Genomic DNA, 23261 nt, shown 5'->3' on the forward strand with positions numbered 1-23261 from the left:
CAGTGCACAGACCTCAAAGGTACGGTACATTTCACTGATACGGTACAGAAGGATATGTTACAATTATTATGGAACAACTATTAGTGCCATGGATAGCAGCAGAAAAGCTGAATGGAAAAAAACCCACCACATAATTCTCCCGAGGCATATCCATAAATGTTATTGATAGGTAGGCAGGTAGCCATCATGCATTTCAACTCATTGACAACCCCACTGGTCCTCACTGGGGCCCTGATTCTTCTAGATATCTTCAGTTGCTGCTGGTGATACCATGAAAGCTGAACATACTCAAAAGAGGATCCTGTCCTCTGCTGCTGAGTTACTTGCTTCATATGTTAATGATCATCTGGATTAAAATGTCTTCTTTCATCATGTTGTAACAGTCTACTTCATCCACCTCTGGGTTTGCTTAGCAATTAGAATGAAAGATGTGTAACATGACTGGATTCCTACTTTATTCTTGAGATCAAATTTGGTATTTGAATGACATTTATTTGTCTCCTAGCTTTGTCTCTTAGCTTCCCCAGCTAACCTGGTTTCTCCTTTATTGGTGGCCTAACAAATTGTTCTGACTTTTGCTAAGCCAATGTTACATTTCCTCATTTTTGTTTTCTCATGTAAATTATTGTTTGCTCCACATCACTGTAGGACAAGCTTTTCAAGCTCAGTGTCCAAAGTTCTGCATCTTGAAGGCAGGCAGCATCTCCAGCTGTTACTGTCTTCAGAGTCTTGTTGGGAATACTTGATACAACCAGAATGAGATATATGGATATTTGAAGCTTAATGTAAATACTTAATCTCAGGAAGCCAAATAGATTGTTTTATTTTGTGAAGTTAAATATTAAAATACAACTTTACTCTTACTTGTTTTTAAATACAAGATGTGACACTCTTATTTTGTTTACTATAAGTGAAACAGTTCAAGTATTTTGCTTTAATTGTGATTGGGTTTTACATCATATTAAACAATTTTTCAGCAACTGACTTCAAACAGATTTTTGGTGACCAGTCTTTAAAACAGACTAGCTTTTTTCCCCCCAATTCTAAGCATGTTGTGCTGCAAATTCTATTTTTGACCTACCCTAGTTTTGAAGTACACAGAGCCGTCAACCCTAATTTGCAGAGTTTTGCACAGAATTGTGCATTAAATGTTATCCAAATATGACCACAAAAAAACAAGGTTCAGTTTGATTGACTTGTCCCATTGCAAAATGTGCACCTGCTGTGAAATGAAGTCGCAGAGAAAAAAAGTGGAATAATTTAACTTTTTTATTTGTAAAGATAATCAGGGTTTTTCTGATTACATCTTAACTTCATAAATGTTAAATAACCTATCAGCATCTAGTTGTTGTAAATTATGAAAAAGAGTATTGCTGGGAATATTAACCAACTAAATCCTTGTTCTTTAGTGAACATGAAAATGTGTTATGGCAGGTTGTCATTGTGCTCATGGTAACTTTGACACCAAATAACAAAACTGCCATTTACACTTAGGCTAAATTGGTTCACTTGTGCTTTTACGGTTCCTTTTATTCTGACATAAATTTATGAACTCTGGAACTAACCAAGTCGTGTGGTTTCCCAGCTGACTGTAACAAATATGCCCATTTTGTTTCCTTCAGTCATCAGAACACAGAAGGTAGTAGTTTCAGACTGGGTGCAGATGCTGAAGGCTATTCTGGAAGAAAGGGGGTTTTTACAAGTTTCTGTGTTGTATGAGTATATATTTTTTATTTTTCAGATTATAAAATGGACCTTTGATCTTAGCATTCAACAAATTTCATCAAATTGTAGAAGGATTTCCATTGGATATTGGAATTTTTCAGGATGTTTACTTGGTTTTATTTACAATTTCATGTTCACTTGAGATTATTTTTTCTCCTGAGCATATTTATTATTGGTACCATTCCCAATATATTGCAACATTTAGCAGAATTTTAAGATTTTAGGTTTTCGTTGTTTGGGGTTTTTTAGCATTTCTGCTGAGATATGGACTGAATGTTGGACATGGATAGGCCAATTATTTTGAAATGTGTCCTTTGCTGCATATTGATGGCTGGATTCAGCTGTCCTTGTTTGTATTTAATCTTCCTTGGGAAATCAAGCATTCTGAATAGTTCCAATTCAAAGGTTTCTGGTGAATTTTGCCTAGAATATATGCACTGATCAGATGCACAAAAGTGAATTATGTGTCACTTTCATAAGGTGGTGGGTTTTTCTGGCTGAAATATCTGGTCTATTGTCAGGATTGGAGAAGAAGGGGACCTTAACTACAAGATTAAAAAAAGGTTTCTATTTGATGTGCTGTCTACCATTTCAAGCTCTTACTTTCAGATCTTCTGTTGTATCCTTTACAGGCACTCCAATTATAGAAAAAAAGAAAAGAATAAAAAAGGTCACAGTTTAGCTGTAATAGTATACCTTTAATTACTGGTATAATTATACAATGCACACTCAAGTGCACTCTTCTGGAGCATTTCATCTTCCATATATCACAGACAAAATATAATTTTTTTTGTTGCAGAAACCACCTACTTCAAGATCACCTTTCAGAAGTTTACTCTGTAACATCCTGCATGACTTTAAAAGTTGTATTTCTATTATTCCATTCTTAATGATTAGGTCTTGGTGTTTTCCTTGAAACTTTTACACTGAAAAAGGAAAATTTTACAGTGGGATTTTTTGCACTTTCTGTCTCCTTCTCCCTTCACCTCTTCCAACAGCTAATATCAGCATCTTTTTTCTTCCTGTAAGCTGAGCAGTTGAATAAGATTGAAGTCATGCCTCCACTTCAGGGCTATTTTTTCAGCTTTTTAGTGTAATGGCATTTCCTTTGTCTAGCATCTAGTGAGGCAGCAGCATCTTATTTCTTTGGGATTTTCACGTCCTATTTTTCTTCTGAGAATTGTAAAAACTTGGTATTTCAAAGATTTTTCTGATCTTCCAAAGTACATCTGTTGTTTATAGTACCACAGATAAACTTGAAATCTCTCTGATTTCTTGTAAACTTTTTTTTTTTTTGGTTAATGTGCATATTCACATACATACTTAGCTAAAAAAATCCATCTAAAAGATGCACAACAGTGGAAAAAAATGCTCTTTGTAGCTTCAGGGTAATAGTGTCAATGTAGATACTTTATCAGAAAAGGACCAAAGCCGCAATTAGGAGAAAGAATGGAGTTGTTTTCCAAAGTTAAGAATGGAAAGATTCTCAAGATCTGGACAAGTCCCAGAACTGCTCATAGGCATCTGGTTCTTGGTGCAATCACAAAGACATCTCTGTGACATCTAAAGTAGGTGTTGTGTTGAAAGACAAATGTGCTCTTACCAATCAGATACATCTTGACTCATTTCAGAAAGGTACCTTGTCTACTTTGTTCTTTTTTAAGACTGTGCCTTACGTGACTGTGGAATGAAGGAAACACACTTAACAAACATTCTTCTTTAATTATTCTCTTGGTTTCATGAAATTGCTGCTGTCTGCATAGAACAGTCTATAGTGGACAAAAAATAAAAAGCCTACAGCCCATTTCCTAATTACAAAACCAAACCAAAAAAAAAACCCCTTGAGAAGTCATGTGGGAGGAAACACAAGAAGATCCAGGAACCTCTGCTGATCATTCTGATGGGATGGCATATGGTTTAGCTTCTTCTTGTGGAGAAACTGGGGTTTTTTTCAGCTTCTCAACAGAGCTGGAAAATTAGTAATTGACAGTATGGGAAGAGGAATAGATGGGGGAAATGTTTGAATTAAAACAAAATAGTAAAAATTGAGGGTTTTTTTCTTCAACAAAAACTAAACAGTTTGGGTTTATATCAGTTGAAATGATATGTTTCTTGGTTCAAGCTAGTGTATTGTACTTTACTGGTAAAGCAGGCTAAGAACCTACACTCAGCTACTGCTGCTGGGCTAAAACCAGATCCTTTGCTGGATGGTGGCAATTAACTTTTTTGATCATATGACTCTATATTCAAACAGCAGTGCTTAGTAGCTGTCGCTCCTCCAAAATAAAAAAATAAAAGCTGCATGGTTCCCAGTCATAAGGTCACTTTTCCCAGAAGCAGCAATTGCAACACAGGCATTGACTGAATTGACTTTTGATTTTTAACTAAGAACTGTAATGTCTGTCTTCTGGTTGTGATCTGTAGATGGATCTGTTTCAGTTTATATTTAAATGGTTGTAGTTTCCAAAAGAGGCTGTAGGTAAAACTTCCAGAGGGGGCTTACATTTAAAATTGCATATGATTAATGCCTCTTTGAAGTTGTCCTGCACTGCTGTTAGTATTTCAGATAATCACTGCTTCTTCTCTGTTTCACAACAGGGATATTCATTGTCAATGTGCCTTTGGAATACAACATCTTACTAAATGCAAGCAGTCCCACTCCACTGGTGAAGCCAGTAGGACGCGCACATTTTGCTTTTGTCGATGGCCTAGATCCCTACACCCTGTATGAGATAAGAATACAAGCATGCCAGAATGGTAAGATGATTTTGAAAGACTCACCTCTCTGACTGGAAGGGAATGGAGGTTTTGCAGATAGATTCAACTCAGCAAAACAGATAAAATCTTATTCCTACACTGGAGTCAAATGTTTACCTAGTAAAAAGAAAGCCTAGCACTGAATGAAGCATTAAATATTTCTCCATGTTATATCATGAATATTTTAAATGGAGATTTTAAAATGTATTTTAGGTAATATGTGCCATTTTATTAAAAGCTCTTCACAAATAGCTTAACAATATTTGAAAATGTGCATACAGAACAAAATCAGTTCTGTAACTGTTCACCAACAAGAAGTGGTAATCATAAAGACAGGAGAGAAGAGCCCAAATATTACAAAATTCCTTGACTTCAATGGACGTTTTCAAAATCCTATTGAAATAAGTTTTTCTAAAATGACACTTTGGAACCAATTCTCTCCTCACCTGCACTGGTGAAAATCAGGAGTGATTCATCAGTGGAGTTGTGGTAATTTAAATGAGTATTTAATAATGAAATGAGGTGAAATGAGGCACCATTTCATCAGGAACTTCTTTACTTGACATTCATTTGCTTTTACTGTATTTTTTGTTGAGGAAGAAGCTCTCATCACTAAGCAAACTTCTGGTTTTGTAGGTGGGTGTGGAGTGGGTGGTCAAACGTATTCAAGAACTGCTGAAGCACCTCCTAGAGAATTCAGCCCACCTATAGTTAAAGCAATGGGATCTGCACTCATAGAAGTGAAATGGGCACCACCTAAGATACCAAATGGGATCATTACTAACTACTTTATTTACAGGTAAATGCTTTTATCATCTCAGATTCTTAGTCTTATTGAATTGTTCATTTCTTTATTCCTGGATGTACTGGAAGGTAGAAAAAAGCGTAGAAGTATATGGTAAAATATACATTGCCTTTGAAATGCTAAGGTGAAGTGCTGATCTATGGATGGACAAGTTGAGAATAAGAGCTGAGACAAGAATCATCTTCCTGATTGACAAATGACAAAAAGCAGGTTAAAATATATTTTTAAAAATTCAAAGGGACAGACAAAAATTTGTACGTTAGATATTCTCACTGAGTTTACCCAGACCACTAGGTACATTCTTCAATCCTCTCTGATAGACAGTTGAGAATTTTGGAATGGAAGCAGGAGTAATTCACCATTTCTGAGATTTTTATAAGCAAGAAATGGTATCTACGTTCCTAACACAGATCAATTTTCCAAGATAAATTATGTTCCTGTTTGTAAGTAATCTGGAGTGTGATTACAGGGCATCTGTTTGTGTTCCTTCATGTTTGTATTCAGCTGCCCTGCCTAGGTGGTTGACTGACACATCCTCACTCCCTATGAGGAACTTCATAAGCTCTGTGTGAGGACTTTTCTATATAGATAGTTCCGTTTAGGGAATTATCAAAGTAGCAGAGCACTGACATCTGCTGTGTCCATTGATCCTTTTTTAAAAGCTTGATGAAGGGACCTTCTTGAATAGCTTGAGAAAGTCAGAGAATATAAAACTCAAGCCATGTATTGGATAAGAATTTAAACTATGACATTCCTGGTTTTCCCAAGTGTAAATATGTGTGGTAAACACATGCTGGGCTGAACCTAGCCTCCCACAAAGAGTTTGGGACATTTTATTATATTAGAGCTGTGACTGAGAAGACAGGGAATCAAATTACTTTTTGGAATCAGCAGTCATAATTAATATAAATTCACTTTTGCTTTAAGCACATTTGTAGTCTCTAAAAATTTCGGCTCTCTTGAAATATCCTTTTGTTTCCTTTTTTTAATTGTCTGATCAAAAAAACCCAAGTCCCTCCCCTGTATGAAGAGGAATAAAGTGTATGTTATAGCCCAAGACATGTCTTCACTCTGTTGGTTTTGTAAATAAAGCTGATGATTACCGCTGCTATTCCATGGCAACCATAGAAAGGGAAAACAGGAAATATAATGCAGAAAGCCTGCTTCAGTGAAAAATACTGTAAATTGAATTTGACAGCATTTGATGGCATTTGATTATTCTAGTCACAGCCAAACAATGATATAAAGAGTAATATGAAACAGAATGTGTTACTGCCTAGCAGACTCAAAAGCAATAAACCTTCCTCCAATGTGACACAATCACTTCACAATCATAATTGTAGCCTGTTTGATACCTCTGAGTACAGCAGAAGGGCACTGACTGACATAGATACATTTTGTTTTTTATTTAAAGTGAAATGAAAATGGCGCACTGGGGCTCCAGATACAATCGTTATATTCACCTACATAGGCATGAATCACTTGGCAGTTATTTCAGCTGAAGTTTAAATGTGCTTAGACAACAACAATATCAAATCTTTCTCAGATAGCTGCAAAAAAATCAGAAATGGGATGTAAGCACATAGTTCTTTTTCATTTTGTAGCCACACATAACCTTACATTGTTATAGCAGCAGCAAGACTGCAGTATTTCTATGGGAGGTTATGGCATGTAATTTCTTCTTCATCATGTGCCTCTTCCTTACTGCATCACTACCAAAATAAATTCATTTAACTCAAAACCTGGAATGCTTGGGGAGCTAGTGTGTGTGCAGGTCTTTGCATTAAAATGGCAGGACTTGTGCTTTCCTCTAGAATCATAAAAGCACTTGCAAGTTTGCAGCCATTTTGTTAGAAACCAAAAAATTAAAATGTTAGTTTATGATAAAAGAGATGGTGACATTTTATTTTTGATTCATATAACTGTTTTAAACACAGATCTGAGGCTTTAAAACTTTTGTAGCAAGGATCACAACTTAGAAGAGGTTGTGAATGAGAAAAGATCTGGTTCATGAGACAATCACACAATCTGCTTCTCTTCCCATTCATCATTACATAACATCCCTGTGACAACCACAGAAATCGCTAGTCTGGAAAAATAATATTATGGAAATAGGTGATGTATTTCTTGCTGTATTTTAATAAGATGTAGGTCACATCAGCTAATGGAACTGCTCTCTGCTGACCACCAGCATGCACTGTGTAGGATGCACATGAGATGACTCTTAAAGAAATATTGCCTGTAAAATTAGAAGTATTTTGGTTCATGTCTTGCTTAAGGGAGTGTCTGAATTTCTGTCCAAGTGTCTACATCATATTCAGTAAGATTGTATTATTTAATATACATATGCGAGATTGTAATGTAGCTCTCATTAGCTGAACAATCCTGATGGTAAAAATGTAGCCGAAAAATCAACAGGCAATTTAAGACAGAGGACATGTCTCAGTGGCTATTGTGACTTGCAGTGTAGAGGCTTCTAGACTGACTCTTTATGATTAATTCATTTCTTACCCTTATACCCTTAACCATGAGCTGCACCAAAGACAGTTTCCAAGGCACATATATTAGTAGATGGTTTAATATAAGAACCCTTATGGATGGATCTGTCATTGAGTATAAGAACTCCTGAAGGGTTTTATTTATACCTGTGATTGATATAATACCTAATCTAAACTAGCATGTTACATGCAATAATCTCAAATTCCTTTTGTTTGCTTTTTGACATCAAAACTTGTAAAAAAAAAAAAAAAAGATAAAAGAAAAACATACAATATACATTAGTATATATTTGTTGAATATACCATCCAAATGGTAAGTGAGGCTGCTTTGTTTAATTGAATGTGAAACTGTAGAGGGGCAGCATTGTTGATGTTGCATTATTCCCCCACATTTGACAGTTTGATTACCCAATCATTTGAATTTTACCCCAGGACTTCTCAGTGTTTCTAGAAATAACTCACTACCACTCTGGTAAGGAAAAAAGCAGGCACTGCTAAAACATCTACTTTTGTTGCATGCTGAAAGGTAAACATGTGAAGAATAATTCTGGGCTGACCTGCAAGACCTCAGGGATTCGCTGGGTGTCCTTCCACATAAGAAAGCTGAGGGATGAGTGTTGCAGTCAGTGTTGCTGCAGTCCTCTGCATACAGCTCTATAGTTATCTGTCACAAAGAAGATTATATTCTCCTCTTTATGTCATCTGGTTCAGATTGGCAGTGGGGCAGGGAGAATTTGCCCTTATAAAAATAACTGTATCTGAGCATCTTTAAAATGAATGTAAGCAGCAAATCGGACTATGCAGATTAAGAGACAGCTTCCAGCTCTTGGAAATGTTATTCTCCTTTGCAGCTCATTGTACATAAGAAACACTTCCAGTTAAATGAGCAGTTGAATCTTAAATCTTAAGACGATTGAAATGATTACAGACTGTTCAACCACTTCTGTTCAAAGTTTATTCATACATGAAGATATTCTGGTTTTTAGCACTACAGATGGAACCATTTACCTAACCATAAGTTTCATTCATTAAATATTCAGCAGTAATAAGATCTAAATACTTAACCAGACTACACTGTACAGCTTTGCTTGTGGATGAGCTTACAGTTGGTGGCATATTTTATCTTTCAGTGTGAAAAAAACTGTTTATCGCAGAGTTTTGAAAATTTATAAAACATGAATTTGTGTATTCATTTAAGTGCCATACTGCTTGGTCAGACAAGACATATTAAATGTGACTTTATTGCACTAAAATATACTCTCTTTTCACTTATCTGCAGAGATTTTTTAGGCATGTTTTTGAATACACAGAGAAAAGACTGTATTTTTAGGTGCAGGAGGAAGACATAGTAGTGTTTCACCTTTCAGAATTATGTGTCTTGCATTAAGTCAGTGAACGGCATCTAAGGGAGAGCTCTGTGTAAGGCTTAATTTACCATTACAATAGAGCATGGGGAAGTGTATTAAAAACAGCTGATGGAATTTTGGGGTCAATGGGTAATTTTGTACCCCAACTCTTCCAGACATTTTGTTGCAAGAGAGAGATTTGCTAGGGAATCTTTCCTGCCTGTTCTACCTGCCATTCTCCACCCAGTTCTGCCAACCAATTCTCAGTATCAAGACATCTTATCATTTGCCTATTTCACTACACTAGAGACATTGTACCTCGAAACTCTTCTCTTTATAAAATCACACTTTAACCCTTTTAAACTAAACAGTGTCCATATAGCCTGCTTATCTCAGAGTGTAGCAAAACTTTAGCTTCATATACGAAAATAACGTATTCATGCATGCCTTATATATGCATATACACAAAGGATGAATAAACAGCTGTGTACACACATGCATTCATTATATTCTTCATATTTGCATGTAAATACCTGGGTATATATTATTACAAGCAGCTAAGATTATCAGTTTTAAAAAATTATTGCATTTTGTATTTTTAAAGTAATTCCTGGGTTGATCTAACAAAATAAAATCTGACAGAATTCTGTGAAATACAGATTTTCTCTTGCCAAAGAAATGTTCTTCAGTTTCTGTGTGTGTAGTGATGATGACACCCAGTAGTCAGACAAACCAATTTTACTTCTGCAAATTTGCCCTACTTGCAATAAAAGTGGCAGATAATGTAATTTGTTTTTTGTTGTTGGCATGGAGGGTGAAAGTGCTTTTACGTTCTGCAAAGGCCAAGGTTCCTGTGAAGAGTAGGGGAAATACTTAAATTCATGTGCAGTACAGCACAACCGTCATTGAGATTTATCACAGTGTTTAAATGTAACCAACTTAATTTCACACAAACATTTTTATGCCAAGTGAAAGAATTGATTTGATAACTCTGTTTTGAAGATGAGTGCTTGCCTTATTACAACTGTTGTAAATTATATACTAGAAGAGGCCACTTTAGAAAGGAGCTGAGGATCATCTGTAATCTTCTCTGATACTCAGAATATTACCAGGTCCAACACAAGCAGATCTGTAGTAGGAATGCTATATGTACGTGTATATGTAAATATATATGTGTGTGTGCATGTATGTATGCATACAGATATATATACATATATACAAAAATAGAAACACATTGTGCCAAAAGCCTTTACAGTGAATCATCTTTATATATCTTAAGTTTGCATTTTTAAACAAAAACAGCATTGGAAAAAATATGTCGCTTATTACAGAAAGCACTACCTGTGATATTTTAATGAGTTTTTGTGGTGGAGCTGCAAATTCTGCTAAGTTTCTGCACAAGGGATTACTTATTCCATTCACAAGAGCAAATGGGATATTTATTGTGGGCAAATCAGAATTTAAGAGTGCACAGCTTTGGTTTTGTGGGCATGATAGTATATTTATCCCTTGTTCACTAGGTAACATTTTGCTCAAGTAAATTGGTCATAAGTTTTCCATAAATGAGGGATCCTGAGGTGAGTACCTCCATAAATAGTTTGATTTTCAGAATAGTTGAAAACTTGCACCCATACTGCAATTCAAGTCATTACTTAGCAACTACATATGGATTTAAAATTTCATGTTCTAAATTCTGAAAGTCTCATGCCTGATGTGTTCTATCCTAAAAGGACAATATGCAATTGTATTACTACCCTGCTACTATGGACTGTGACAACACACTTGTTTGACATGCTTTGTAGTATTCTTCTAGATAAAGGAGAATAATTAAATGATTGCCTCAAAAAATCTCTTCTTCACTACTCAGCACCTAACACAAGTTCAGGGAAATGCTTCTAAGATGCAAAGGTAGGTAGGCAGTTCCTTGTGTGTGTAATACATAGAAATAAATTCTGTACTTTTCTGAGGTACAGGTTGAGCCTAGAACTTCAGGATCTACTACCATGGGACTGTTAAAGTTGTCTTCAATTTTAAACACATTGCCTTTGATTTAATTTCAGGCGTCGTGTGGGCAGTCAAGAGGAGCTGCTTTTGTTCATCTGGACTGAAGGAGCTTTGGAATTTATTGATGCATCTGATGCTCTACAGCCTTTCACTCTCTACGAATATCGTGCCAGAGCTCAAAATGCTGTGGGGTCAGTGGACAGCCTGTGGGCTTCAACCCAAACTCTGGAGGCTTCTCCATGGGGCATGGGAGCCCCTTGGGCACAAGCAACAAGTGCATACTCAGTAAGGTTGAACTGGACCCAGCCTGTCTCTCCCAATGGTGTTATATCTCTGTATCGAGTAGTCTATCAAGAAAAACGCAGTGATCCAACATTTAGCATGCCAGCTGTTACAGCACTAACCATAATGGTAAGAACTGGACAACATAACCAGTTTTAAGTTGTTTTTACTCTGCTTTGATCTCTGTGGTATTTTAAAAATCTCATTTAACACTGATTGGAAAAGTGGGGTTTCCAATTGCCAGTAGTTTTGTCGGTTTAGATTTTGTGTTTGGCCCAATGCAGACTGAAACATTTCGCGTTTATATCTAATTCTTGGTAAAGGCAAGTAGATTACTCGAAAGCATAGATGGATCATGCCTGGAGGAATTAAGCACACGCATCTAACTTTGTCAGCCTCACTCTGAAAATACTGTCCTGAGCTTTTTGTCTCAGCCTCACTCTGAAAATACTGTCCTGAGCTTTTTGTCTGACTGTAGAAATAGTTTCACAGGATCTGCACAAAGAACAATAAAATCAGTCCTCCTTGTATATAATTCTAGTTTTGTAATTCAGTTGGAATCACAAAGTGAATGAATTCATTAGTAATTACATAGTTCATATATGCAATGCATTTGCATGTTCCCCTCATAATTCATCAGTAATAAAAGCCGATCTACTTTTACTTTCATTATATGTACTTGTATTAGAATGTTACTTTGCACTGCTAACATGTCTTTCCCTTCAAGGGACTTTCCAAACATGAATGTTTGTAAATATTACATCTCTATTCAGCATGTGGAGGGATAGACTCAGGAAAGGGCAGGTTGTTTTGCGAACTGACTAACAGTGTTATGTAAATCAGTGACAAAAGTGATTATGGTTTGTGCAGTTACCACTGCTCCTCCCACCTATATATTACATTCTAGTCTTTTTGTAGAAAGAAAGCTTATAGATGAACTGAACTGCTGTATATTAGGATAGCTGCTATACTTAGCTGTCTCCTGAAAATAAGTTTTAGAAAATGTTTAAGGAGGTTGTAATAAGGTTGGGTTTCCTCAGCAGTGCCACCTCAGTTTCATAAACCTAGAATTTTCCCTAAATGATATCCATAGACCATGTTTGTATAGAATAACACCAGAAATCCTGCAACTTCTTAATTACCCCAATTATAAAGTATCTGTTTGAGATTCAAGTAGGATCCTAAAGAGCTTTCTCTGGAATACCCAATAGTAACCTTTAAGTAACTCCATTCCTTAGACAAATCTTGACATGACAAGATGGGAGAAGTTTCTAGCTCAGTAGTCTTACATACTCTTGTGATCATATGGTTCCAAAGCAGTTTTGTGTCTAGCTTCCTGGAAGCCTAAACGGATTAAGTTTGTAAAACATCTTTTTTCTGAAAAAGAAAACAGGTCCTGAGCTGAATGATAGGAATATATACTTTTAGCTTCTGAAATAGTTGCATTCGCATTGTACAGTATGTTAGGTCTTAAAAAGTAGATTGGGATTTTGAAGTTATTGAACTTCAGCAGGATTTTGGTACTCAGCTCCCTTAACTTGTTTTTAAAAAAAATAATCACAATCATAATTGTGATGGGACACCTAAGATTTCAAAGCCAGCGACATGACAGGGCTTCTCCTAGTAGTCTGCTTCAGCAGCATGCAATGTGTTGCTGAGCATCGGAATTGACCTGGCTGGTCATGCATTGCAATGTCTTCTAAGCATGCCAACAACAACAGAACATGTCCAAGATGGTTGTATTGTGGGTAATAAAACCTACCAAAATGGCCTTTTAAATAATGTTGCCACAGTGTGTTTCTTTAACAGCATCAGTTAAAAGCCTTTTAAATTAACAAGCTATTATTTACTGAATTAGTATTTTCCTGGCTCCAAAATCCTTTATTTTCCCCAAACACTATCCTGAATCAAAATGACATTCTGGCAGCATATGTATAGCTGTTCTACTAGTGTTGCAGCGAAGCTGACTTGCATGTTTTTTCTACTGTCCTTTGTCGTGAACATTTATCAATTATTATTTTTGCTACCCTTTTTTATTTTTAAATATTATACTACCCTTTGGGGAGAAATCTTTCTGCACAGCTCTTCCATCAGTTGCACTCACTTTAAGCTGTTGCAACCACAATAACTCAATAGAGTTGTTGCTGATTTATACCAAGGAGCTGAGATCTGAATCCTACCTCTTCTGAATATAGCAGAAGAGCTAAAGCTTTGAATCAAAGTTATTGACATAAAGTGCACGGAGTCCTGTTATCAAAAATAACCTCAGGAGGTCAGGTCAATTATCCCAGCAGGCAAAAACCTGGACACCAACTTTCAAAGTTATAACCCCTTAAAAATAGAATTTTAGCATGAAATTGTTGATATACCCTTAACTGGAGCTTTGTGAATGAGATGCTTTAATTAAAATGTAATTTTGTTGAAGGAACTAGCATTCCAATGATTAAACTTCTGCCCCTTTAAAATATAGCTTTCAGGGGTACTAGGCTAAATCATTTAATCTCCTAAAGCATCTCTATTGGAGCTCCCTCGTGGGATACGCCATTAGTCATTCTCTCACACAAGCTTCCATGTTACAAGCAAGACTTAAAGTATTAAGCGAGCAATGAGTTCGGTCCTTTATTTAATCTGTTAGACTCCATTCTTATCCCATTAGATTATTCCAGAAAAAAAGCAGTGCTAGAATCACAGTAGCCGATCCCACCCTTGCTCTTGTCGGTTGCTCCCTGGTTGCCTGCCACAGGACATAAAGCTTGACCAAAACCTAAAGTAGAAATACAATCCTTGTGACACTGCAGGATACAAATTAAGCTCTTGCTAATATCCCTGCAGACCTGTTCTAATTTGACAGCTCTGTTTCCATCCATTTCCAGAGCCAAATGGGAAGCATCTTGTGGGTTTTCAAACCATTTGACAGACTTATCCACTCTACCTTCCCAAAATGCAACTATGCACTCCCCAGTTAAGGTGCATTAATCTGTATTTGAATTAATGTGTCAGAGGTATGGCTGTCCGGTACCTTAAGGTTATCGCTGACTCCTTGAAATTTTATGCTGCAAAAACTCAGTTCTGAGAGCAAAAGCTGCTGCCACTCAAACAAAAGGAGGATCTCCCTGCAGCGTTAGAAGTGAGTGAAGTACACGTGAGCCATTTTGATGCTTCGCAGTTAAAGAGCAGTGTCACCCATTTCCCTAGCTTGTTTGGCCAGGAGTGTAGTGACAGATGTTAGGTGACAGCAAGTTAAACTGACATTCTGGTTTATTTGCAGAGCAAAGTCAAGTCAAGAATGGTTACAGCAGTACAAGTGTCTACCACAACATCTTCCCAGTTCATTTTAACCCTCTAAAGCAAGAATGATATTTAGTGTCTTATTGACAGCATTAACATGAGACAGATGTGCTTATAGGGGAATGGCTTGACAGTAAGATCTCACTTAGAGAAATCTGCATAAAGTGACTAGATTGTCAAAGCAAGCTTCTCACTCTTGTGAACTTAGGGCTTAAGCTTGTGAACGTAAGACCCAGAGCTGATTTCGTTATAGAGCCAGTACCTGCCAAACGACATCAAAGCATCACAGCTCTTTAACTGTTGTATTCCAAATGTTGCTATGAGGTAAAACTGGGGATACGTTTGGACTTTTTCTTGGTAGAAGTTTTGTGGGTGTGTAATTCTGTTTCTCCCATGACAATTATATCAAGTGTTTGTTTACCATGAGCAGGAGAATTCAAAGCCAAGATGAGTAAAAAATGTAAGATTATGTAGCTGTTAGAATGTGCTTGGAGAAGGAAAAGCATCCAGAGATGAAGGTTATATAGAAAAATTCTGCCTGCTATGGGCAGTGACCCCCATTATTATTATCTAGAATCAAGGCTTCAGTGTGTCAAATCCACCTCAGCAGAGCATAACTAAAAGTACAATGTTTTTGTTACAGGATGCAAGAGATAGGTGTAAGCATTATAGGCCTTATTCCTAGGAAATCCTACACCTGTGCCTACCTAGAAGTACAGGTCTACTCACAAAGTGTTTTGCAGTATGAGGCTCTCAGGCCAAATTTATCCTACAAGGCTTTTTTGGCATAGCTATGTCAGCTTGGGGTGTAAAAAATTAACACATCTCTTAGCTGATATCACTGCACCAGCAAAGCCTTTGGTTTTGATGCAGCTATGCTAACAGTTGAGAACACATGTTGGCTTACTTTACATTATTTGGGGACATGGTATAAAACTATAGTGGCCAAGCTCCTCTTGGCAGATGCTTCATCTGTGGTAGGGAAATCTGTAGACATATTGCAGAATAGCAATAATAATAGAGACTTAAGCAAGAGGATGAGACTTTGGCTTGTACGATTTATGTTGTTATAACTAGACACTAATTTGTATGTCAAATATATAACTAGAGTAAAAATAATAAATAAAGTCTACTTGCTGAAAAACTCCATATAAAATATATTATAACAGAAATAATTTTAAGTGGCCAGTACTGCCATATACACACACCTCCTATGCAGGATTTAACAAGTATCTGGAATCTTGCATCCAGAGTTAGTTCCTTTCTATTCATCGCATTCAGAAATACTTAATACATCCATGTGTGATCCTTCATTTCTGTTTCCTCATATAGACCAGTGAACATTTGACAGCATTGGAGATGAGATACCACGTAGTTAGTAACTTCCTTGTACATAACATTATTCAGTAATGCAGTATGCAGGACCGTACATTACAATTTCCTTATAGAAGAAGGAATGAAGATCGTAGCCACAAGAATGAGAAAAAATATGACAGAGAGAGGAACCGGTGAAATTTTTTTATACATGCCTATTTCACATGCCTGGGAAATGGACTGCACCCTTAGAAAACAAGATGAGACTAAATGGAGGAATCCCTGCACATGCCGTAAATTCAGAAGACGTGCTACTTAGCAAAGAATTAAAGCTGTAAATGGCAGCGGAGGGCAAAAGTTAATTAGGCTACTGTGCTGCTGTTAGTGAGTGGAAAGTAGCCACAACCAGAAACAAGATGGCTGCTCAGCAGTGTCCTAATACAGCCAAAAGATCATATCCTTAGCTCTGCAAGGGCTTATGGGTTAGGGGGAAATCATACACAGATGACTAATTTTTTTATGGTTCACAGCCGATCAAAGTGAAATTCAGCAGCTGTTCAGGACAAGTGACCACTCTAACGGCTGTAATATAACCTGCTAAATAGAGAGGGAATTGCATGAGAGCAAGAGGTTAGCTGTGATTATCGGCAGGTGAGTGCTTTATTGAAGTTGAAAGACCATTAACATTGATGGAGTAATTATTTCAACTTGAAAGTAATTACCTTGATGGGTGATAACTTCTCCAATGTTCCCGGATTTGATTGGACCAAACAATTGTGAACTCTTGAAGCCTAGAAAAATATTACAACAATACTGCAATGCTTAAATTACTGAAACCACTGTTAGAGTATTTTAATTATGCCTAACAATGAAAAGATTTTAACTTACAACAACTGGTGACCTCTCATGTATAGAGACATTTGCTTTCTAATTCCAATGAAATGACCCACACCTACTATGTGTGTGCTGTATGTGATGGGTTTGCAAATGAATCATTTGATTTAAATGCAGTTTTTAAGATTCAAAGCCTCGTTAGCACAGTTTCAGGAAGGGCTTGTACTGGAATTGCTGTAATTGTTTTATTTGCCAGGAAAGCCCAATAATATAAAATGCTTCCTGTGTTTTAATCTCTAGACCTGTTAAGCTTACACAGGATGAATACAGGACAAGTGCTCCTTCACACTGAAGGCTGCTAAAAAAAAAAAAGTGTATGAGGCAATCTGTGTCTCACAGATTCTGTTGTTTCCATGCTGCTGCAGAATATGCTGGATTTGGCACTACAGCTCTGTTTAAATAAGCATTTGGATTGGCACTACGATGCCCCTCCAGAAACTGATTAAGTGCTTCAGTAAGCCCCACCTATCAAGACAGACATGTAGAATTGCCTAATTAGAGCAGAAAGGATGAAATGGATTGTTGCACAACTTTGATGATTTTAAAGTACTGTGGTAATAGAACTGGATGAGAATGGTGAGAGAGAGAAAGAGAGAGGCTTCAGCTCTGCTACTTATACCATCCTTGCTGTAACCAAGGCCACTTCAGTGTCTCCTGAATGCTTTTGGCAGCCACAGAAACATAGCTTTAGACCCTGCTGGAACTCTGCCAAGAATGAAAGAATCCTTGCGAGGTAGGATGCGGGGTAGCAGGGAAAGGTTTATCTGGTGTCTGTGAGATCTTAATACGTTGTCAGGCAACTGGTGATTTGAATTAGTGAAGGTTACAGCAAAGGAGTTTATTTCATTACATTTTTTCTTGAATATTTTCTTCCTAATTCAGTGTGCAACATGAAGTTAACATAACTTTGCCCTTCAATAAATTTTTGGACCAGAAGTAAAAACACTGATAGGGTTGTGTCTGACCATGCCTAATCATACACTCTAGATTGACTAGTCCAGAGTGCCTGGATCAATAGGTAATTTTTTCTACAAATAAATTAGTTACCTATTTGGAAATATCTGGTGTATTTTATCCTTGGGCTTCTCCTTGTGCAAGATCCAGTTTTCACCCATTCCATAGGTCTTTTTTTGATGAGTGAAGCACATGTAGAATTAGGTCTTCTGAGGGATATTTACAATCTCTGACTTCAGGCATCTAACCTAGTTAGGAGCATGAATGTCCTCTATAGACCATGAAACCTACAGAACATCTAAGGCATGGACATTTACTGTCCTTGGCCTGCAACTGTTCACACGAGACTGCTTTCCTCTAGTGCATTTGTGTGCCACTGCTGGCATGTGTCAGTCAAAAGAAGGTGGTTGATTTTAAGCTGATTAATCAGCTGGTCTTTCCTAACCCACACAATGGGATTGTGCAGGTTGACAGATTTAAAAGATGATACCCTCTGACAGAAAGATGGTGGTGGGCAGCAGTCTCGAAGGGGTAATCTTTTCAGCTTGTGCACCTGCAGTCATAAGAGAATAGGTGACCACATGACAAAGCCTGAAGGAAGATGCCTAGCATGAAATTGTATAAATGCTCTATATGCTGTTTCTCTATGTATGTTTTTTATATGCTTTATATTTATGCTTTTGTCTATGATATTTTTCTGTAAATCTTGCATTTCAGTTGTGAGAATAAGATTAAGCTAATCAGGCACTGTAGAAAAACACCACTGACAGGATGTTTTCTAATTTGTAAAAACAAAACAAACAAAACAGAAATCCCCACAAACCTTCACCTTATTAAGTATAATTTGATAGGAAAATATAATATGAGGGACATTCTTCCCTTTGTGCCATGTTGTATGCGACTGCAGTAAATCTGCTTTAAAAACGAGGTTTTGCTAAGCTACAGATGCTTTTTCATATATAAGTAGGAAATAAAAATGGAGAAGGAGGAGGTGGAAGTTTGTTGGGTAATATGTACAGCTGTTTTTCAAATTAGATATCTGTTTAAAAATGCTTAATTGGATTTGACTAGATTTTAATTCACGTTTAACCAACATTCTGAAGTGGATGTATCAGGCAACTCCAAGATAAAACTCTTTGTTGGTAAAGTCATAGGGCAGCTTCCTAAAATCCCCAGGGTCATGCCCAACAGCTACAGATCCAGGAATTCTTCAGCTGAAAATTAGAAAGGCCACTCCCTACCCCCCATCCTATCCTCGTGCCCCACTCCCCTCCACAGATAAGGTCTTTTATTCAAATTGGCTGAGAGGTGTTATGTCACATGCTTATATTTCATAGGGAATTTTAACAAGCAATGGGTAATTTTAATAAACAGACAATCCTACCTCTTTTTAAAAAAAGCAAGAGCAAGCCATATGACTCATGGGAATTGGTAATATAACATAGAGCATCGTACCGCTGGGGACTCCATTTGAATCTAATCCAGGTCTACAGTCACCAAAGTCATTCTCATCAAACAGCCGTGGGGTGTCCTACGCAAGATAAGTTTAGTATTCTCAGCTGACCTCCTGTCCTTTCTCTTTACTGCTCCCTTTTGAATCCATTCCCATCACTCAGCTTCACAGCCTCATTCAAGCTCATCTCCCCTATGCTTGTTGCAGTTTCCCATTTTCTGCCTGCCAAGTGACCTCTCTCTCTCTCCTCTTTTCAGACTTTACAAAAAGCACTGGAATGCATGTATAATCTTGCCACACTCTTTTTTTAGGGGGCGAGACCCTAATTCCTGCACAGTGCTAAAACACGAGTTTATCAACAGAAAGCTCTTTGGGAGTGGGAAAGGGTGTCTCTCTGTTAATTTACAGCATTATATAAATATTATTTTTGAGACTATAATAGCAATTATGGTGAATAGGGGCCAGATGGCCTGTGTATCTAGAAAGCAGAATGGCAGTGTATTTTTAATGGATTTAAATGTTACTTTTTGACAGGAAGCTAATATTAAATTCTATGTTATAGGTGCCTGTCAGGTGAGTATGGTTCTGAGTTTTGGCTTTTGTTAAAGTAATTACTAATGTCATGCCTGGATACTTTTGCCCACTAAAGCCTTGTTCTGTGGTGGGGTCTTTGTTGTTGCTTTTTTTTTTTTTTTTAAGGATGGTTATTGATCTCTTGCTGAGCTGAGATTTCAGTTTTATGCCAGATAGTTTGATTAATGGGTTGGTTTCTGTAAGTGGACTGAATGGGGATAGGAAGCACAAGCCGCTCATGCCGCCAACCCTAACTCCGTCAAGACGTATAGCTCATTATGAAACAGTTATCAAGTATACATGAAAAATTAATTGGGCTCAGTTTGATTCTGAAAAGGATCAGCTTTCTACTTGGCGGTCCCCCCAATCTTTCCAGATGTTGCACGCTAGCCCCTCGAGAAGCAGCGAAGGGAGATGTATTAATACATTGTATTGATTAGATCAAGACCCCTGACAGTTATTTGTAGAGATACCATCTGGCTGCTGTTCGAATTCCTTCACCAAAAACAGGACGTGACATGTTATTAATCTCAACTCTCTAAGTATAGACAGTTGCCTTTTCTGCTAAACCGCATTTTACCATTCCGTAGGAGACGGAGGCAGACCTGAAGGGTGCTGAAATTAAGGTTATTACACAAATTGAGCCATATGGTCCAAATATTTCAGCAAGAAAATTGCCAGGCAATAAAAATTGCTCCTGCCTTCCTAATGGTGTAAATTACAGTTTAACCATGGCTCTAATGATGTCCTTCTGCCGCGCTTAACTACTGTTACATGAAGGACATTGTTTTAAAAATATAAAAAACAAGTAAATGCCAGCAGCGTGTTTTACAATCTGTTAGTGTGTCATTAAGAACACTGTCAGAATTACATAAACATAATGGCAGGCAACCTAGCATACAAAAGAACGAGTATGGAAATAGAAAGTGTCTTGAAAACTCCTTTAGCTCTGTAATGTCAAGAGCCCTTTCCCTTCTGGAACTTTTCCAGTATGGGAAAACGTGGCTGCTTATTTATTCCAGTTCTCACACAGGCTCTGATGGAGATTTAAAAACAGAAGAAAAAATACTGAATATTCTGATGCATTTTGAACAGGTGACAATGGAGGGGTATAAATTTACTACCACATTACACTGCAACTGTATATAAAGTTAACTGGGTATGAAAAAGGAATCCAAAATGTGACTCTTTTCAAACTGAAGCGTTGTTTTTATTCTTTTGTATCATAATGGGACTTTCTGTTGTTTTTCAGACTGGAGAATTGCAGAGTATTAAAATGGTTTCAAACCTCAAAAGCTCTCAGAATTTTACTAAGAGAGTTAGCAATCCTAAAAATTTGTTTATTAAAGATAGCTGTAACTCATTTGTTATTAAAAACAAAATGAAAATAGTTATCCAGTCAGCAGATTCATTACTGACTGATTGTGGTGATTCATCATACAATGTGGAAATAAAATTGTAAATAAATAAAGTGAGTAATTAGCCAATGAGATTTCATTTCAAAAACACTCATCCAACTATTCAGTTTGTAAAGAAAAAACTCTGAGATGGCCTTACAAAATGGAAAAATCACATAAGTTTATAATAAATGCTATTTTGGAATGTTGAGTTTGACCACTTCTACTTTAAAGCATGTGCAGATTTTAATAGTTGATATATGCCAGACCTTTTGGTAAAATAACCTAGCACAACCATGTTACCGGCATGGGATCTGGCTGACTGGGTGCACATCAGTGGTTCAGGGGAGGTGCACTTGGAGGGGTCTGTACCATTTTGTAGAGGTGGCTGTTGGGAACCAAGGGGTCCTGCGCCCCACTGCTGCCACCCCTCCCTCCCTTGGACCGTGTCTTTCTGGGTCAGCTGAGCAGGTGGAGCTGCTGCTGCGTCCCCTGCCTGTGTTCTGAAGACAGAAACTTCCACACCCTTGCAAGGGCACCCAGTTCTTGCTGGAGCTTCATGCTGGTTGAAATGAGCTTTGACAATGTTGAAAACACAACCGAGCGATGTCAAACAGACAAATGGATGAAGGGAGACTGCGAGTTAGATGACTGGGTTGGCTTTTGGTGAATGAGCTGGCAGGCAGCTCTTGCATTTGTCTTCAAACCTAGCAGAGTTTCTGAATCGTGTGAAGATCTCATTTGTGTGTGGAACAGGGAAAAGGTGACAGGGGACTTTTACTCTTGACAAATTTAAATTGACCCCAAACCAGACAGCTAATCAGATTCAATGAAGTTCAAAACAGTCTTTATATCTGTCCTTCCTGCTTCTCGGTACCAGTATGATCACAAATGAAAGCACCAAAACAAAAGTCATTCATGGTTGGTTGGTTTCCAAAGAAACTAAAGGCAGAAAGTAGTAGACTTTTGTGAGGATGGTAGTCTGAAAACTTCCGATGTACAATGTGTGGGGTTAGTTTACATACATGTAATCTGTATTAGGAGGAAACAAAGTCCAGTTTTTTAGTTTTTCCCATCACAAACTATAAGTATTTCCCTCAGCACCTTGAACTTTTTATCTGATCAAAATTACAGAAATGCATGGCAAATGGGATCTGGAACATCTAAGTGTATTGTACTCTAGTCAAATGCACCTGTAATGGATGGATTTTATTGTTTAACTCTAAAAACTGTATTGTAGTTTTAAGCCTGTTTCTTTAGCGTTCATCAAATACACTCTCTTCAGTCTTTAAAGGAAGAGAGAGATTGGTACAGATATCCCCCTACCAGCATCTGATGGGCTGGAAGACTAGGAAAGGATATGCTCATTGAACTGCTTTATGAGTGCCAAGAAAAACTATGAGCATGGAGAGAAGGTTTTTACCCATGAAGTGGAGGTCTTGCTGGAAGAACCTCTGCCAAAGTCGCTACCAGAGTCAGAGAATTTTTTCTCACCTTCCTGCGGATTCAGAGAAATTCTTCTCACCATAGCAGCAGGTGCTAGCTATATTGCAGCCTTTAGGGCATCAAACATCATCTGTTATACCTCTGGCAACTGCAGGCTGCTTTACTCCCTCTATCAAGACTGTGGAAACTGTTTCTCCCTCCCTTCCTTTCTAAGACCACATTTACAGACTATGATGAGTGATGCAGGGAGTAGGAATTAATTCCCATCCTGAGGGTCTAGTAGAAAATAACTTCTGTCTTTTTCAGATTTTTGTTAGGAACTTCTTTCTATTTACAGATATTCTGCAGTCCTTACAACAGGCAGGACTCTGCTTCAGTCAGGTAATGTCCTTTAAAGGTCTTATATTACTGGAGGCTGTGTAGTTAGGCAGGCAAAGCCTTGGAAGACAGACACTTACATGTCCACTTAAGGCAACCTATGACTGGTGCAAGAGCAGCAGCTCGACCTGCAGCACAGTAGCCTCC

The 23261-nt window shown here is 37.4% G+C and overlaps 1 protein-coding gene across 1 annotated transcript in view; it reads left to right on the plus strand.

The window, feature by feature from the left end:
• The window catches only part of LOC104837413 (usherin-like), a gene marked incomplete at its 5' end in the record, with an annotated part of 349356 nt that overhangs the window by 284146 nt on the left and 41949 nt on the right, over window positions 1-23261 (plus strand). Inside the window, 3 exons of the mRNA XM_010576524.1 lie at window positions 4324-4482; window positions 5119-5281; window positions 11192-11546. Coding sequence (XP_010574826.1) covers window positions 4324-4482; window positions 5119-5281; window positions 11192-11546 — 677 coding nt within the window. The remainder of the gene's footprint in view (window positions 1-4323; window positions 4483-5118; window positions 5282-11191; window positions 11547-23261) is intronic.

Source organism: Haliaeetus leucocephalus, unplaced genomic scaffold, assembly GCF_000737465.1.
Source record: "Haliaeetus leucocephalus isolate CR32 unplaced genomic scaffold, Haliaeetus_leucocephalus-4.0 Scaffold526, whole genome shotgun sequence".
NCBI classification, from domain to species: Eukaryota; Metazoa; Chordata; class Aves; order Accipitriformes; family Accipitridae; genus Haliaeetus; species Haliaeetus leucocephalus.